We start from the raw sequence: 18,747 nt of genomic DNA on the forward strand, positions 1-18,747 counted from the left end.
TGAGGCAACCCTTGACAGCAAATATAGAACACTGTATTGTTTTCTCTTAACATTAGAAGTATATACATTTCAGACCCTTACTGTTATCTTCCTCTGTCTCCTCTGTTCAGAAGGCTAAACAACTGTCTAGCTTCCAATTTAAAGGATGACTTTACATTTTTACCTCTTCTACCACTGAAATATATATAGACTTATAAAAGCAAGAGCCACATATTGTTGCACCAAATCTATGGAATATTTTCCATGATATACTCTGCTTGATCTTACATGTCTTACAAAGCCATTACATAATTATACATTATCAATCTTGTTGTGCATATTACTGGCTATGTAAAAGTCTCCCAATGACTACTCACCAGCTGAAAACTTAGTACACTTATCTCCCACATTGATCAGCTGCAGGCATTTTAACTAAAGGAGTTGAGCAATGCCTGAAAACAAAGCCTTCCGTGTCATCCGTTTAGCGGAAGCTAGCTGCTATATGAAGGTGAAGTCTGCATTTACTTCAAAAGAGCTATTGATTAGGAGAATGAGATGATTGTGTGAGTGAATGGCAGGGCAAATCTCCTTTGGCAAAATCGAATTCATATGCAAGAGCATAAACATTTCTGCTAAAGGAGACATGCTCTGTAATTCCTCAACTCCACATACGGATATGTTTTGATTTCCTTGACCAGGTTACAGAGATTCAAGAGCAGTTCTATTTATAGAGTGCTAAACATACTATATGATAAGAGTTTCTAATTTAGTATATGCCAATGAAAAAATTGGCATATGCCAAGTGATGACATTGCCCCCTCATGGAATCGTGGTCCTAATTTGCTTATGTATCTTTTATTTTTCTTTTCTTTACGAAAGTGATGCCATTTCTCCTTATTTATGTTGCAATACTTACACAAATGATCATATTACTTATGGAGAAAAAATGTTGACATATGCATAACATGCATGCACGTAAAAACATGTAGCTAGCACCAACAGAAATTGTTCCTTCATCCCTCCCATAAAGAACACAAAATCGTATCATAGATATAGGTAATGGAACATGCCACTGGATCTTCCTTGTCTATGCTCTATGACCATTAACTTTTCCTTTTCTCCTACTTTTTTCTTCTTTTGAAAGGGTGCCTAATAATCATTATTGGGACAAAAGGGAAACAAATATTCGATGCTTCTCTTTATGGTAAATTGGGTCTCCTGCAAATTCTTGTGAGCCGTGTGACCCTTAGAGGAGTGAAGGGCGCTTAAAACGGGGGCGAATCAAGAAATTTTGTTGGGTGGAATTATATTTTATATTTTTACGACCGTAAAAATGTAATTTCACCATTTTAATAGCTTATATTTTATAATTTATAAATAATTAAATTAAATTTTTATCATTTTTAGGAAGTTAAAGTACAATTTTATCATTACTAATTTAAATTTTTATAAATTATAAAGAGGTCTAAATAAAAAAAAATTCATTTTAGAGAACTGAGGTCCCTGTCAGTCACCCTAACTTCGTCACTGGCTTAAAATAAAATATTTTAAATCTAAACTCAAACCATGAACTTGAAATGAATCATGAACCTTAACATTGGGCCATTGGCCAAAAGTGTTTACCACATTTCCAAAATGTAAGATTAATTTAAATATGGATTTAATTTATATAGTTGTGTAATGCATGAATTTAAAATAATCCAGATTCGAGCTAAAATGACAAAAAAAAAATTGATTTGATGCATAGTTATTTGCCCCAAAACCAATAAGAAGCATTAGAGTCTGGGAGTGATAAGGCTAATGATGAAATTGTTATAAAAATATGTATTGAAAAATAGAATTTGAGACTTGATATACTTTCTTTAAAGTTTTTTTATTTTATTTTATGCATTTAAGATACAATAAAATTTTAATTTAATTGTTGAGATAAGGTAAATTAGGCTGTTCAAATGAGTTTTAAATGACAATTAAAATGTCTAATTATTAAGATGAAAATAGGTTTTTAATTAAATAAATTTGGACTGTCACGATATCCAAGTTGGCATTTAAAACCTATTTAGATTGTCATGTAGGCCTGCCATTAGGGAAGTAAAAGAGTTTAACGATAGAGTGATCATTTCGTAATAAAACGATAACATAAGTGAAACTAAAACGTAATATTTCAAGCATAAATGATTAAAATGTAATTTAAGGCAAACAAAAATGACTATTTTTATTATTTACCTTTTATTTATTGATAAGGATTTTTTTTTCTAACCAGATTTGTATAAAAATGCAGCGACTCTGCTAACATTTCTAAAACCCTAAATCAAAAGGTGAACCTACTAGATTATGATCTGGTGGCAGTGTTAACATCTGTTAGTTGATGAATGTCAGAACTGTCTAGACCAAAACGTTTTCGTGATATTGGACCTAATAATACAAGATCAGCAAGGTAGACTAGCTACATGCTTTTTTTTTTTTTTTTTTACCAAAGATGAGCATAGCGCAAATTTATACAAAAACCTTTATTGCTAAACAAAAGAACAAAAAAAGGAGCGGCGAAAGGCAAATGAACCACAAGTGACCAAGATAAGAACAAGACAAGGATATGGCAAGGAAAGAGCATAGTGTTAAATCTTTTTGGAATGTGCTTTCATGGCAAACAGAAAGCGAGATTAACTGTACTGGGATCTCTTGGAATGTGCTTTATTAAACTTTCTTTTTCATTTTTTTTATTGATAGATATCTTTTGGTAGACTTTAGTGTTCAGAAAATCTAAAGCTTTCATTTCAGCTACATTTGGAATTCCACTACCTATTGCATGCATCTGTTTGAATTCTGGACAACTCTATTAGACTATCAGTGGTTGTTAGCTGTTAGCTGGTTAGTTAGACTGTTAAGCAGTTGCTTACAACCTCTGTTAGTTAATTAGTGCAACAGGTTCAGTTTACAGATGTTTATCAGCTACATAACTTTGTATAAATTATGTGTCTTGTAACGATATAGTTACTACTTTTGCTTCTGATAAACATATTAATTTACATGATTCTTGTGTTCAATTTGGTTTATTTTTGAATTAATTCCTACTTAATTGGTGCTTTTATGATTTAATCTTGTCAGGGATGCAATTGGTCAAAAACGAACAAAAATGGGCCAAATTGAAAGACAAATCGTTGAATTGGGGCCAAATCAAAAGGATGAAGAAAGCCAAAGATTTATCATATATTTTGACTTTATAAAAAGCTAAAAATAGGAAGATATTATTTTGTTTTATTATTTATTTTTATTTTATTTATTTTTATTAATTTAGGTTAGACTATTTTTAGTAAACCCTATGTATATAAATAGGGGCTTTTAGTTCTTAAAAAATCATCCATTGTTTTTACATTCCTATTTCATTTTGGAATCGAATTACTCTCTCTCTCTTGTATTTCTTTCTTCAATTTAGAATTGAAATATCATTTTTTTTCTCTTCAATTTTACGTTACATTTTGTAGCCTTGTCTCCAATTTTTTTTTTCTCTTTTCCATAATTGGGCCAATTGCTCTCCAAGTCCTTTTCCATTCATCTCTTCACCATAGTCATCAATCTTCTTTCCAAGCTCACAAAGCATGAAAAATTTCATGATTAACTGAATTTTATCTTAGCTTTAGTCTGGTGTTCTTTCCGGTAGGGAATCGTGAGATACGAATTCATGCTAAAATCCGTCCAATCGGTATTCATTCTTTTCCTAAGTATTGGGATTGACAACTCATCCCTTAAGGATAACTCGATTACAAGTAAAAAAGTGCACGTTGGGTTGGGATCGTGTTAGCTGACAGTTGGAGAAACGAGTAGGCCGTGCTGTATTCGGATCTCCGAGAACAAATCGAGGAAGAGGTGATCGGATTTAAATGACCCACACAGTTGAGGCTGTTAATTCGAGTTGGGTTCTTCAGAACGCAAGGCTGCCGGGATCTTGAGTCGGGAACACGTGTATCTCAATTAGATAATCGGTAACGGTTAGTTTGCAGGTCGTACCGGAACCAGCTACGAGAGGAGGAACTGGTGGTTAGGACGTTCTTAACTGCTATAACCAGCTTATCATTTGGAGGAGAATATTAATTTTCAAGGATCGACTCTTAACACGAAATTTACCGAGTCTAAGGCTAAAGCTTATTTTCAAGGATCGTTTGTCTTTACCGCATTCAAGCCTGGTATGAATAGTTTATCAGTCTGACTCTTTTTCAAATTCGATAAATGTTGGTTGATCGTATATTTCATTATAGTTCTATGATTCAGAGTATCATTTCCTATTTGATCCCTTTGAATTCCATATTCGAAGTTGCGATCGGATCGATTCTTTTTAATGAATCGATTCAATACATTTCTTATGTACCCATAGGTGCTATATTGGATTTGAATTAGATTTCGGATCAATCTATCTTGATTGACTGCCTCCATTATGTTGTTGCTAGCAAATACCACTATTTTTGGTTTTGGATCTTCCAAATCATTCCCGCAGGAGATCCGGACCCATTTTTTTCTAATCCTTTGATAAAAAGATTCATTTTCTTCATAAAAAATAGGAGGTAGAGCCGATAAAGATTTCTTTTTCGATTCATCCCTGGAGTTGAATACCTCATTCAAGAATTGTTTTTGATCCAATCCGTAGGAATCAATAGAAAAGGCAAATCCCTTACAATACACCAGATCCGGCTCAGTTATTGATAGAGTGAATAGATCTGCCATTTCTTGAAATCTCTCTCCTGATTCAAAATCGTGGTGTAACGTGTATCCCTCCTGTTCTGGTCATGGAATAGATGAAATAAATCAAAAAATGGATTTTTGTTCAAGAATGAAATCTTATTGGAACTGCCCAGTTCATCCTTCGGAACCATATCACATCCCGGATCTGATGAAATAGGATGAATTGAGACAGTATTTTGTAAATACGTAATTATCTTGAATATATTAACTATTTCTTTATTTTCCGATCGCCTGGAAGGGACAAAAGAAACATCTTGTTCTTTCTTCAACAATTTCTGATCTCTAGTGGACCTCTCAGTAGGGTTCGAACCCAGATGAAGTTTTGACCATCTATCAGAGAAAAAAGAACAAATGGATCTTGTAGGATTCCCAAGAAATTCTTCAGTTGCAAAATTCTGAATTTATTTTATAATTTATTTAATTAATTATTTATGTTGTTTCAATTGTCTAGTTTCTAAACATTTCAAAAACCCCCGATTTACTTTTATTTCTAATTTTTGCAAGTACGATTGGAGTCGTGGGCACGACTATTGCCACGACCTTCGAGACGGCAAACAATTTGATCATAAGCTATACACGGAAGTTGATTATAACATCCAATCCCTGTGGACTCGACCCTACTACCACTCTACTACTAATTAGAGTTATTTTGTAGGAATTATATTTGGTGGTTTCGACGCCCATCAGCTTCCTCAATTATACTTCATCTCTTTCCCTTCACTTTCTCATTACTCTTTTCCTTCTCTTTTTCATTTGTTTTCTCAGCTACCAAACATAGTTTTCGGTATTCTCGTCCCATTCATCAATCTCCAAGGCAAGTTCAAAGCACTACACCAAATGTTGATTTGCCTTCCTTTTTCTTTAAAAGCAAAAATACGTAGATATGAAGACAAAGTGACAACAAAATAGTTAAAACAAGATCAACCAATTTGATTATAATCTAGTGTCATAAATGTGGTCTAATATGTGCAAAGGGTTATTTTGTTATAAGGTGAGGAGACGTTATAATTTAATAAAATAAAGTGTTGAAGAAAGATAACGAAGAAAAAATTAGTGCGGACCATAAAAACAAGAGATGGAAGAAAATGGTGATGGAAGCAATAAGTGGTTAAGAAAGGTGAAAACTACAATAATTGTTATAATTGTTTATAAAATGTGTAGAGAGAATTCGTCATATGCTTAAGTTTTACAAAAGACTAATAAGTCTCTAAATGAAATCTTTGGACCACTATTTATATCTATTCTAAGACATTTATCAAAAGGATGGTTATAAAATAAGTGACATATTTTATAGAATGTGGGAAAGATGCAAGTTAATTCATAAGAATGCAATATGAATAATAGGTAATAAGAGTGAAGGAAATCATGTTCACGTTGCTAGTAGCAAATAATAGAAGAGAATGGTGGTGGATCTTGCAATTAAGTTTTAGGGGGGCTAACTAAAATTTTTAAAAACTTTATAGGTTTTAGTGAGAATTTTCAAAAATTTTGGTAGGTCTAATTACAATTTTCAAAATTTTTTGAGGTTTTATGAAAATTTATAAAAAAAAAATTAAGAGTCTAATTGAAATTTTTAAAAATGTTCAAAAGTTTAATAATAATTTTCAGAAAATTTTAAGAGTATAACTAAAATTTTCAAAAACTTTAGAGAAGCCTAGGCCCTAATGAAGATCCACCTCTGGAAGAGAAGTTATAAAAATAATGCGTATAATGGTAGTTTCATGAAAGTTACACTTATTTTATTAAAGAGAATGCTTCTTACAATTTTAAATTTAATTTGCTCAAATTAATAAAAAAAAAAAGGAGTAAACACTTACATTTCATAATCTTTAACTCCACAGCCTACTCAGCATGGAGTGTAGTTTTCAAGGGATCATTTTGTAGGGAACATCAACTAGGGGTGTTCAGTCGGTTAACCGACCCGAAGTAACATTAACCGAATTAACCGGCCCTTCAAAATTTTTAACCGTCAACTGAACCGAAATTTTTTCAAAAAAATTAACCGAGCCAAAAGCTTTTCGGTTAATTTGGTTGGTTAACCGAATTAACCGAAAATTATTATTTTTTTAATTTTGGTTAAAATAAGTATAAAATTAACCGAATTACCCGAATTACCCAAATTAACCGAATTATTTGTATAAAATTATATGTTTTTTATTTTTATTTATTAAATTATTTGTAATTTTTATGATTGGGTTGGGTACTTGGGTTAATATATATTAGATTGGGTATTTGGGTTTATGTTGAATTGGGTTTGAGTGAATAGTAGGCTATTTATATATTATAATTTTATTTATTATTTTTTCGGTTAAACCAAAAAAATTCAGTTAATAGACCAGTTTCGAACCGAATTAACCGTTAACCTAAAATTCAAAAAATTATTAACCGACCCCCAACCGAATTAATTCGGTTAACAGACCGATTAACCGAATTCGATCGGTTAACCGAATTTTTTCGGTTTTACCCAAATTTTGCACACCCCTAACATCAACCACTAACAATACTATTAACAAAAATATTAATAACCAAAAATAGGTATCTACACTCTGAAATTTGAGGCTGAAGTTGGGCACATATTTGAACATTTGATGAGTGAAAATTGGGGTTAGAGAGGGAAGTTAACTTTTGTGAAACCTATAAAGGATGATGCCATTGCCAATGGAATCAAAAGGAGAGAGAGAGAGGACCACTTTCGTTTAGAAACAAATTGGATGTGCCTCGAATATACTGTTTTATACTTGCTAGCTCTTCACCAACAATATATATAGGCCATAAGGGTTTAAACATTGCATCCGCAAAGTGAAATGCATGGATGTATTTGGTTTCAAAGCTAAAGATGGAAAAATGCATGGGTGCATTACTGGGTGAATCTCCTTTGGAAGGCAACTAAAACTCGGTTACATTGCATGTTGGCATGCCATGTGGTGGGCGACATGCGATGCGATGCTTAGCTCACTGCCAAAGGAGATTTGCCCCGCAATTCAGCCATGCAACACGTTTAGGAAGCTATACCATCATCATCAATTCATCATCATCATCATCATCTACGCTTGTTTAAGTTTGATGTAGCTAGATTCGAGATATTAGTAAATAGTTTGTTTAAATTACTTTTACAGCATGTTTTTTTTTTATGCTTCGAATTACGCAGACAGGAAAACAAAAATGCTATAGTGTTTAATGCAGTTATTAATTGCAATTCAGCATGTCATTCTTTTATTGCAATTCTACGGAATTCCTGTTGAACCCTTATTCAAAATTTTAATAATATTCCTTCAAATTCAAATTCGACTAATTCGAACTCAAATTAATTTAAATATTAAATTATTCGAAACTGAAAATAACTTAATTTTTAAATTATTAAAATAATAAACTTAAAATCTAAATATGAAATTACTTTTTAGGAGTTTTTTTAAAATTTAAGAGGAAGCAAAACTTACTTTCTAACTTACGAAAAGACTTTAATTTTTTGGTTCGAGAAAATTATATTTTGGCTTTAAAATTATTGTAATCATTTTTCAACTTTTTCCCTAAAACCCTTCCCTTTTTTTTCTTTTTAGAAAAAAGAAGTAAAGTGAAAAAGGTTTGCATAATAAATAGAAAAAATGATTGAATAATTGAATAATTATATTCGTTCACATTGGTTTCGACCGTTGCCTAATTTATTTCCTTCTTCCATGTACTTTCCTTTTTTCAAAACCCCAAATAGCCCCCCACTGACTTAAGCGGTCAGTTTCTTCCTCACGTTACCAAAACTACCCTTCATTGTTTTACCCCGCAAATCTCGTACTCCAAATGATTTGTAATTCATATATTAATATTTATTAGCCTACCAAATTTTATAATAATAATATTTTAATTATAATTATAGTAAATAAATATAATATAAATATACATAAATCTCGCAACAAATGGAAATGGTTAAATCTTTGTCATGTCAAGATACTAATTTTGTAATCTGAAAGACCGTTAAATTTAAATATAAATCGTAAAATAAATATGAAAAATATCATAAAAAATAACATAAAGATTTAATTATGCATTCAGTCTTGTATTCTTTAGACTTTAAAATTTTAATATTTTTTTACTTTATTTTCTAATAATTTAATTGATCTACTTGTTTAATTTGAAAATTAAAATTCAATTAATAAGTTTGCTAGTGAATTTTCATTAGATTTGTATATTTGATATTTTAATATTCAAATTTTTAATTTAAAAAATTAAAGTACAATTGATAAAAAATATTCAAATTTAAAATAATTTAGTTAATAATGTTATATAACATTAAATTTATATTTTGGCAAAGAGAGACTAAATTCCTAGGATTAAAAGTAGAGGGATCAAATATTAAATTCTCAAGAGTATAAGGACCGAGGGAGGGATTAAACCTAAAAATAAAAGTGCAGTAGCTTCTAGTAGTCCCCCTCTGTTTTATCCGTGTTTATAATAAAGCCTTGTGTTTTACATCTCCTGGCCCCTTTTTTCTCATGGATGGTTCAAAGAAAGTCATGGAGCGCTTTGACTATCTATGGTTTTTCAACAATGTGCTCACTTTAACACCACTCCACCACAAGCTCAACCCTCCCCCCACCGCACCTTCCGTCGACGTCGATACCGGTGACGAACAAAAACCACCCAAACCCGACATTCTTCTTCAAGAGGCAGGAGCATCTGTCCCTGGCTCTGAGATTCCCGTTCCGAGGTGTCCCAACTGCGGCGAAATCGCCGTCGTCACCGACCAGCAGCGGGTGGTTCAGCCATTAGCGAAGCCAACGGAGAAGCCCGCGGAGAGGAGGAAGAGGCGGCGGCGGAGGAGGAAACGGAGCAAGAGAAAAGTGCTGGGAGAACTTGATTTGGGGTTCTATGGTAATTTGGATTCCCAGTCTTCGTTTTCTGAAGGAACATATGGGTATAAAAGCTTTGATAGCCGACATTATATCATGAAAATGCCTCCTTCAAACGATGGTTTCGCCATGAAAGAACATCTTAAATCATGGGCTTATGCTGTCGCTTGCACTGTCAGATAATTATCAGTATTTGCTACTGCTACTAATTATAAACTTGTCTCCATGACTATTGACGTTGTATTTTTTCTTTTTTCTTTTTCGCAGCATGTAATTACTAATTAGTATGTTCTTAATAACCAAGGTTAATTACTTAATTTTAGTTGTTTTGTTTTAATTATGGATATGATAAACACTTTTAGAATTCAAATTCAAGCTTGATGGGGTTATCTCAAGAAATTGTAGTGTTTCAAAATTATTGCTTTGAATTACATTAACTTCAATGACAAAAAAAATACCAAAATCGTACGTTTTCATTTTCTATCCTTGCAATGGGGAAACTTCCAATTCCAAGGCTCCTCCACATTTTGCCCCAACATTTAGTATTTTGTAGTACATACAAGATCAAAAGAAAAATCATGAGGCATGATTGTTAGAGTAAAGACCAAGAAACTTTCACGTGAAGGAGAAAGATATGTGGATGTATAGAATCTACTTTGGTACGATGAAAAATATATTAAATTTTCTGATAATATAATTACTACCCCTCAATTACGATTCATGTTATGGTTCCAGTTGAACAGCAACACATCTTCTTTTATGGTTCTTTTCAGGTTTAGTTTTCTTCTAATCTTTGTTGTCATGAGGTTGCAGGAACGGGGAGTTACTTGGTCGTGTCTGTTCGGCTTAATCACCTGGCGAATTTAGAAGAATATGAGCCTCTTAATCTTCCAGAACGCTACTTGGTCAGCTTTTGAAATTGTCAAAACTTCTCTTAGCACAACAATTGACTATGCCTTAATGGATACAAGATCAACTCCCTAAATTTGGTTGATCAAATGCACTTTGAAGGAACGAGAGTTCATTTGCTCTGTGGTGGTGCAGTGTATAGAGGCATCGGGAGTGCTTTTGTTGGTGGTGTGATACGCGATCCGGTTGGTTACTGGATTTTAGGATATAATTGTTATCTGGCCATATATACAACTTTTGAGACATAACTATGAGACATTCTGGATGAGCTTCTCATTTTGTTAAATAAAGGCTACAAACGGACCACAATTCATGCGGATAATCTAGAGGTGGTTCAAGTCGTGACTGTTAAGAGGTCAGAATATTCAAATATTACCTTGCTTAGAAGGGGCTAGCGGATTATGAATTCTGAATAGAACAAATATGTATCTATAGATTGCAACTTAATTGCGAATCGGCTGGCTAAGCTCAATTTAACATGCCAATCAAGCTTACATATTTTCGATGTGCCTCCTGATGATGTATTAGAGGTTCTTCAACAAGACAAAACATGTGACGCTTTTGAGCAATTGATTTGATGTAACTTTATTTTATTTATTGCTAGTCAAAAGAAAAAGTTTCATGTAAAATTATACATTAAAATAAAATTAATGTATAAATTTAATATTTATGCCTAATAAGTATTATTCAAATATTAAAATTCATAAAATTTATATTTTATTTAATGGAAAATTTTCAAAAACATTCCTAATAAATTGTTTAACTAATCAAACATTGTAATGTAAATTTCTTAAAATTTCATAGATACTAAATATAATTTTATCTGCATAACAATTGCTTTCTTAAAAATAATATAATCCAAAAATCATATTTTATTGAAAATCTTAACATCAAAAATAAAAAAATAAAAAAACCACATCCGGTTTTCTGAAAGCATCCAAGAAACCTCTCATTTATTTTTAATTATTTTTCTATATAGTAATTATACTACCTGTTGGAAGAAAACAGTGTTTTCACTGTTAATTCCTCAGGCATGCACTTCCTTACTTTTTCCCTTTTTTTTTCTTCACGTTCAACTCATTTCACATTTTGACCCACACCGCTCTCTAAATCCACACCCTAAAGATTTGTTCATCATTTCTAACTCCCCAGAACAATTTTTTTACTTCGCCATAGGTTTAGGAGAAGAAAGGTATATCACATGTTAGAACTAACCATAGAACTTACGTACCACCCATTAAATGAATCGAAATTGGGTTTTTGTCTTTTGGTATGAACAAAAACATGAGGAGGGTTTTTTTTTTTTTCTTCTGACATGTTTGGTCAACTTTTTGTTTGATTCAAGCAGAGATGTTGTGTAATAAACTTTATTGCTGCCATGTTAGAAACTGCAAAGGCCTATCTACATCAAGCTGCTGGTTGGGGGTAACAGAGGAGAGGGCATTGGTGGAATCATTCAAAAAAAGAAACGACATTAGCAAAAATAAAAACTTTTTATAAGGTAGTGACAAGTTTATGGTAGGGCCAAATTTGGGGTCACATGCAAAGATCATTCTCGGTTTTATTGGGAGGAAACAAGGGAATGATGCCCAAAATCTAAATATTTAATTTATTCATAATAATATGTTACTTGCTATATAGTTACGATTCAAATAAATAAATAGAGAAGTGGGGGGTGATAAAGTCAAAAGCAATGAAACTAGGCATGTTTTGCCTAATCCATAGCTACTACTTTATTTTATCAATTGGTTTATTGTAATACAAATTAGTATTGAATTATTTTTCATTATAAAGTCAAGTTCTATATGGGAAAGGTTAACTAGTTGATTATTTTTAGTGATTTTTGGTTTATTGAATGTTTATCAGATTTTGATTTGTTCGAAAGTTTTTCAAGTAAGAGATGTTTCCTCTACCACAACAATAAAAAATTGTTTAGAGTCTTATCATATTATGATTGAAGATCAAAAGTATTGTTAATTGAGAAAGTCATATTAACGTTTCGAGATTTTTTTATTTTATTTTCATTTTAAGTGAGAAAGCTTTACTCAAGCAATGAAAGCTCTTTACTTTCGGCACGAAGTTTAGGTTGTTTGTCTTTAGTTTAGTACAGAACCAAGGCTCTCAACTACTTTCTTTGTTCATTGTAATCGAGTTTGCGACTTTTGTGAACTTCCGTCTCTATGAGATTTTTGTTCTTGGTATGCTTGTATTTTTTTTAATGTGAAATGAATTGAACTTTTAATAAAAAAAATGTGATCGTAAAAATATGAGTGAAAATTTATTTTTTTTTTGTAAAATAAAGTAAATTTTCTTGGTAATTTTTTTAAATGAATTAGTTTTTAATGTCGCATGTGATTTTATGCATTTAATTTTTAATTAATTTTTAAATAACATATCTTTTAATTATTGTTACCTATCATCGATATTGATAATTTTTTTAAAACTTTAAATAATATATAAATTTTGAACTATATAAGAAAGTAAGCTATAATGTTAATTTGAAAAAAAATAAAATAAAAATAAAGTAAAATAACATGCATAAATTATAATAGCTCATGATAAATAAAAAATATATTTATCCTAAATTAATAAACACAATTAATAACAGTGCTCGAAAAGTAATGGTTGATATTTGACTTTTTTTTTTAACAAACCAGGAAAACATTTTTCAACTACACCAAACAAATAATACATAGATAAAAGAAACAATTTTAAGGGTGATTGTTTCTTCGAACAACCATTGTTTTAATGCTTCATTATTTTTTATATAATTCTAACTTATTGATACTAACAACCTCTATTTTTTTATCAGTAATTTTTTTTAGATGTTCCTTGATTGAATATGTCTAACACTATTTATAAAGCTAAACTTACATTTTAATTGATATATAACTATAATATTAATTAATTGATAATTAAGATATTTACAATTCTATACAAGTAATAACTTTGTTTTACATCAATAAAATTAGTGTGATTTAAAAAAAATTAACACAACTTTATTATACTAAAATTTTTAACTAATAATTGTAAATTTAATTATAATTATATTTATCACAATTTTTTCATTTTTTATTCTAAGAGTCCTATTTAAGTAATAACTCTATTTTACATCAACAAAATTAGCATAATTTTTTATTTTTTAAAAACACTAATATTAACACAACTTTTTTATGTCAAATTTTTTAACTAATTACAATTATCACAAATTTTTTTATATTTTATGTTTAAAGTTCTATTCAACTAATAATTTTATTTTTAAAATTAGCGTAAATTTTTTAACTAATAATTCTAAATTAAATTATAATTATTTCTAAAACTAATTCAGTAATATGATAGAAAATAAAAGATATTATAGATATTTTTCCAATTCGTGCTTTTATATATATTATAGATGTTTTTTTGAGTTAATTGCACATTTGCACCAGACATCCTCGAAATATGATCTCCATTCTAAATTGATCTCCAAACTACAAACTATTGATGTTATATTAATCATGTCTTTCTGTTATTAAAACAGTTAATTTAACCATTAAATAACATATCAAATCTTATGTAGCATAATTTAAAATGAAAATTTCATTAAGGATGTTTAGGGATGCAATTAGAACGTTTTAAAGTTTGAAAACTAATTTAGAATGAAAGTTATAGTTTGAGGATGTATAGATTAATTCTAATTTTTTATATCATTATTTTTACAATTTTAAAATGAAATTTTCTTTTTTATTATCAATTTTCAATAAATTTAATTAATTTCTTTTTAAAAAATCAATCAGCTGCTTTATGATATGTTTGTTTAATAAAAAAATAAATTAAAATTTGTCGAAAAATTAAATAAATTCTATTTAAAAGAATAAATAATTCTTCTAATTTCAGTGGTAATTTTTGTTTTTAACATCTTGAATCTAAAGCTATCAATCTAATAGTTTTATATATATGTTTAAAATTTGATATGATAATTTTAAATATGCTCCATGTCAGATAAAAAACTAGTATTTCACTCCTATGCTAATGCTAGGCTAAAAGGACTTGATTGATATGAAATTAATATTTAGAGGACTCAATTAGAACATTTTGAATTCTAGAGCGATTTAGAATCTTGGTCATAGTTTGGGGGCGTAAAGTGAAATTAACCCTTTTCTTTAAGAATAAGAAACTGGGCTTAATGTGGGCTCATGCTCAAGCCCAATCTAGCTTCACAGTGGACCGTTAAGCCACTATTGTTCTCTGCTGAACTGACTTCCTAGAAAATCAAACCGCAAAGCCAGAGTCCATTAGAAACGCAAAACAAGAGAGAAAGGAAACCGGCGAGACAAAGTCGAAGGCGGAGAAGCGCCGCAGATGACGGAGCCAAGACGATTGAGAGGACACAAGGCTACCGCCACTTGCTGTATCGCCTCACGTGACAAGCCCGGCCTCGTCGCCACTTCCGGCGAAGTAACCCCTACACTCGTCTTCTTAATCTCCTTCGAATTTCAATTTTCACTGAAACTTGTCTGTTTTAATAATATTACAAAAATTAATTTTTAAATTAGGATGGTTGCATTTGTTGGTTTGATATGCGATGCAAAGATGTGAAATTTGTTATGGATGTTAGCAATGAACCAATTTCATCCCTTTGCTTCAACTCAGGTCATTTTCTATCATTTAAAAAAAAAAATTCTTAATGCATTTCTAATTGATTTTTCTTTTAATTACTTATTATTATTTATTCTTGGCATCAAATGCAGGAAATGAGAATATCATCTATGTTTCAACTGGAAATGAGGTCAAGTCCTTTGATGTGCATATGGTAAATTTATATTCCTATGACTGCTTTTGTTTTGATTACATTTGAAATTTGCTTATAAATTGTTCGTTTATAGTTAGCAGATAACTCATGGAAGCCTTTGGAGAGCTATAACTATAATAAAGAGGAGATAAATCAGGTAGAAATTTGAGATTTTTTTGGGAAAGAAATTTAAAGGTGCTTTAGTTTATGAATTTGTAAAGTTTAGTATGCGTTGGCATATTATATTTTTTTATGTTTATGCAGGTTACTTGTAATTCCAGATCATCTTTCCTTGCATCTGCGGATGATGGCGGTGAGATTAAGGTAATTCGATTTTCATTAGTTTAATGGTCTGTCTTATGCTAGTAATATAAATTATTATTGCCATGAAGAATTTATTTGTTGGTTTATTTAACTGATAATGTTAAAATTATCAATGAATAATATATCTAATGTCATTCGTGCAGATTTGTAGTTTTGTTTTCTAGATAGATATTGTTTGAATTTTAACATTTTAGCCTCGTATGGTCATATATGTTGCAGATCATTGACATTCATCAGAAACGTATTTTCAAGACATTGAGAGCCGGACATACAAGTGTATCCTTACTCTTTAAGCCATTTGCCTGTTCCTATTGTGTATGATAATTTAATGTCCTGTGATATATGAACTGAAATTTCCTGGCTCTCTATTTTATTTCTGGAAAGTTTCCTTTCGAGCCCTTGTTTTTACAGTGAGACTTTTATTGACTTGTTATTATGGTGATCCGAAATGGGGGGATTAGAAGGTGGTTAGCTATTCATTTCTGGTTGGAGTTAGCTTGAATCTTTATCCTTCTTTCATATCTTTCTCGCCTTAACACATCACAGATTTGCAGCAGTGTTCAGTTCATTCCTTGGAGACCTTGGGAAAGTAGGTCTTTAAGGTTTTATAGTACTCTTTAAAATCTCTAACTTCGTTTTCTCTTAGCTGTCCATTACAGTTATTCTATTTGAATGACGGTTCATAATATTTTTACTCTATTTTAATGTGGCAGTCGTTACAGGAGGTCTTGATTCGAAGTTTATCATATGGGACTTCTCAAAAGGGCGCTCATCCAAAATTGTGGATTTTGGTATATGTCTTAAAAATTCTTTGTTTCATGGTTTTATGGAGGTTCTTCAAATATTAAATGTGTCATATCTACAGCATTTTTATAATATCATTGACAATGAACTTAAGCTGGTGCATATTTGCTCATTGTGATTATTCTAGACAAACACAAGGCTAGTGCATGTTCAATTCTCGTATTTTTGCCCCTTCACTGCAGGCCTGCCCGACATGCGTAGTGGTAGTAATGCTGGACAATGTTTAAATCCAGCTTTTGTTCACTCAGTAAAAGTCCCAGATGTTGATATGTTGGACAAAATAGGCAAGATATGTGTTGTGGCAAGGGGTGATGGTGTTATTGATGTGATTAATACGGAATCAGAACTTACAGCCACAAAACCTAAAAGTTCCACGAAATCTCGAAAAGGAACTCAGTCCAAAGGAAGTGACGGTGGAGTTCCCGATGAAAATGGAAGAAAATGGTTGCATTTAGATTACTCTTTAGGTGGTCATACTGCTGCCATGTCTTGCGTGACATTTTCGTTGTTTGGAGAGAAGGGGAAGTTCCTTGTATCGGGTGGAAACGATAAGTTAGTCAAAGTCTGGGATTGCTCTAGGTGTCTCGATTCATGGCAGACAGGAGATACCAACGAGCTGCTACATTTGAATATCAATTTAACCAAAAAGGTGAATCTCATTGCTTCATGTACTGTATATGTTCAATTTCTCTTCGAAGCTTCTCGTTTTTAACCACTTCTGTTGTCAGGTAAATTGGCTCTGTACAACTCCAGCTGAATCGGACAACCTCGTTGTCTGTGACACAACTAAACTTGTGAAGGTGTACAGTGTTTCCTAAACCAAAGCTGCAGAATCATCACGTGAGGTTTGTCATTTATTACTGTTTCTGGAGTATGTTGTTGCCAAAGATTGACATGGCATCGGGAGCACTAGGAAATTATGTAAGCTTGAAATAGTTGGTTATGTTGAGTATTATCTTTGTTGAAGAAAATACAAAGGAAACAAATATGATCCCATAGCTGTTACCGTGTTGATGTAAAGTTGATACTGCAAATTTTGGAGTAGTTCATTCCTTTACCTTTCATCCCTTGTGAACAAGTAAGCTGACTCTTTTCATTTCATTATACTTACCATTGGACTACAAAGCAAAAATAAGTATTGTAGCTTGATAAACAAAGGTTATGTAACCCACACTAATATAATCATTTATTTGTTTTGCTTAAAGGATCTTTTATTTATTTAATATTATTTGAACATGACTCTCACGAGAAAAATAGGTTAAACTCTGCTCTTTGTGTAAGTTGTGGATTTAATTTTTATACTCTGATTTGGTTAGTTTTAGTCCCATGCATTTTGAATTAGGCAATTTTACTCTTATACTTTTCAAAATTTAAAATTTGGTTTTGCTACTAGTGAATTTGGTTTTTATTCTCCAATTTGATCATTATTAGTTCTTATGCTTTTTGAATTTTTCAATGTTAACTTAGACGATAACCGTTAAACTTATTAATTAAAATAGCTTGGTTTTTCTATGAATATTATATGAAAATAATAATCTCACATAATATATGTTTATAGTATAAGATGATGTTTGTAGTATATGTTTGTAGGCGGGGTCTTGCCCCCAATGGCCAAGCCAAGAAATTATTTGGAGAGCCAATATTAATTAAAAATTTAGAGGACAAAGTGTAATTTTATTATTATATTAATTAGTAATTTTTTAAAAATTACAGAGACTCTATAAAGAATTTTTCATTTTGGGACAAGTCACTGCCTGGTCCCTCTCCCTACTCGCCCCTTATTTGAATGGAATGATAACAATTTTAGTCCCTCTCAATTAAAAATAGTTTAATTCAACCCTTTTTAAAAGAAAATTTTTAGCTTCACTTCTCCAACTTTTATAATTTTATTTTGACCTCCAATACTAAATTCTTGGCTTTGCTCTTGAAAATAATAGAATTTAACTTAATAAATTTAAAATTATTATTTAATTAAGATCAAAATTTTAAAAATTGAAAAGTATAAATAATAAAAATGAACAGATTAAGATATAAAAATCACGCATAGAACGAAAATTAAGATCGGGATTTGACTAAAAAATATAAGTCTTCAATCAGGCTGAATAGAATATGCAATTTTGGGTAGCAAAATCAATGTCAGAAAACAGAGGTCCATGACAACAGCTATGTGGTAGGGACAATCTGGTCTGGCCAAATTTTGGTACATGTTTGGTTTGGTGTCACTCCTCTTCCATTCCTGACTCATTATTTTAACCTTCTCTTTTTCATTTTTTAAATCATAATAATCTTAATTTGTTGGTTATATACCCAGTTGAATAATGTTTATTTGCTTCTTTTTCCAATTTATGATCTTTGCTTTTCAACTTACTAGATATGATATTTTTCTTC

The 18,747-nt window shown here is 31.1% G+C and overlaps 1 protein-coding gene across 1 annotated transcript; it reads left to right on the forward strand.

The window, feature by feature from the left end:
• The first annotated feature begins 14,697 nt into the window (after positions 1 to 14,697).
• Positions 14,698 to 17,563, forward strand: LOC107924895 (WD repeat-containing protein 53). The gene is made up of 10 exons (XM_016855466.2): positions 14,698 to 14,897; positions 14,996 to 15,092; positions 15,191 to 15,252; positions 15,326 to 15,388; positions 15,496 to 15,555; positions 15,775 to 15,831; positions 16,102 to 16,144; positions 16,269 to 16,346; positions 16,542 to 17,008; positions 17,088 to 17,563. Exons 1-10 carry the CDS (start codon positions 14,802 to 14,804, stop codon positions 17,175 to 17,177), a joined length of 1,113 nt encoding a protein of 370 aa, XP_016710955.1. The 5' UTR covers positions 14,698 to 14,801; the 3' UTR covers positions 17,178 to 17,563.
• Positions 17,564 to 18,747: the final 1,184 nt, after the last annotated feature.

Source organism: Gossypium hirsutum, chromosome A10 (assembly GCF_007990345.1).
Source record: "Gossypium hirsutum isolate 1008001.06 chromosome A10, Gossypium_hirsutum_v2.1, whole genome shotgun sequence".
NCBI lineage: Eukaryota > Viridiplantae > Streptophyta > Magnoliopsida > Malvales > Malvaceae > Gossypium > Gossypium hirsutum.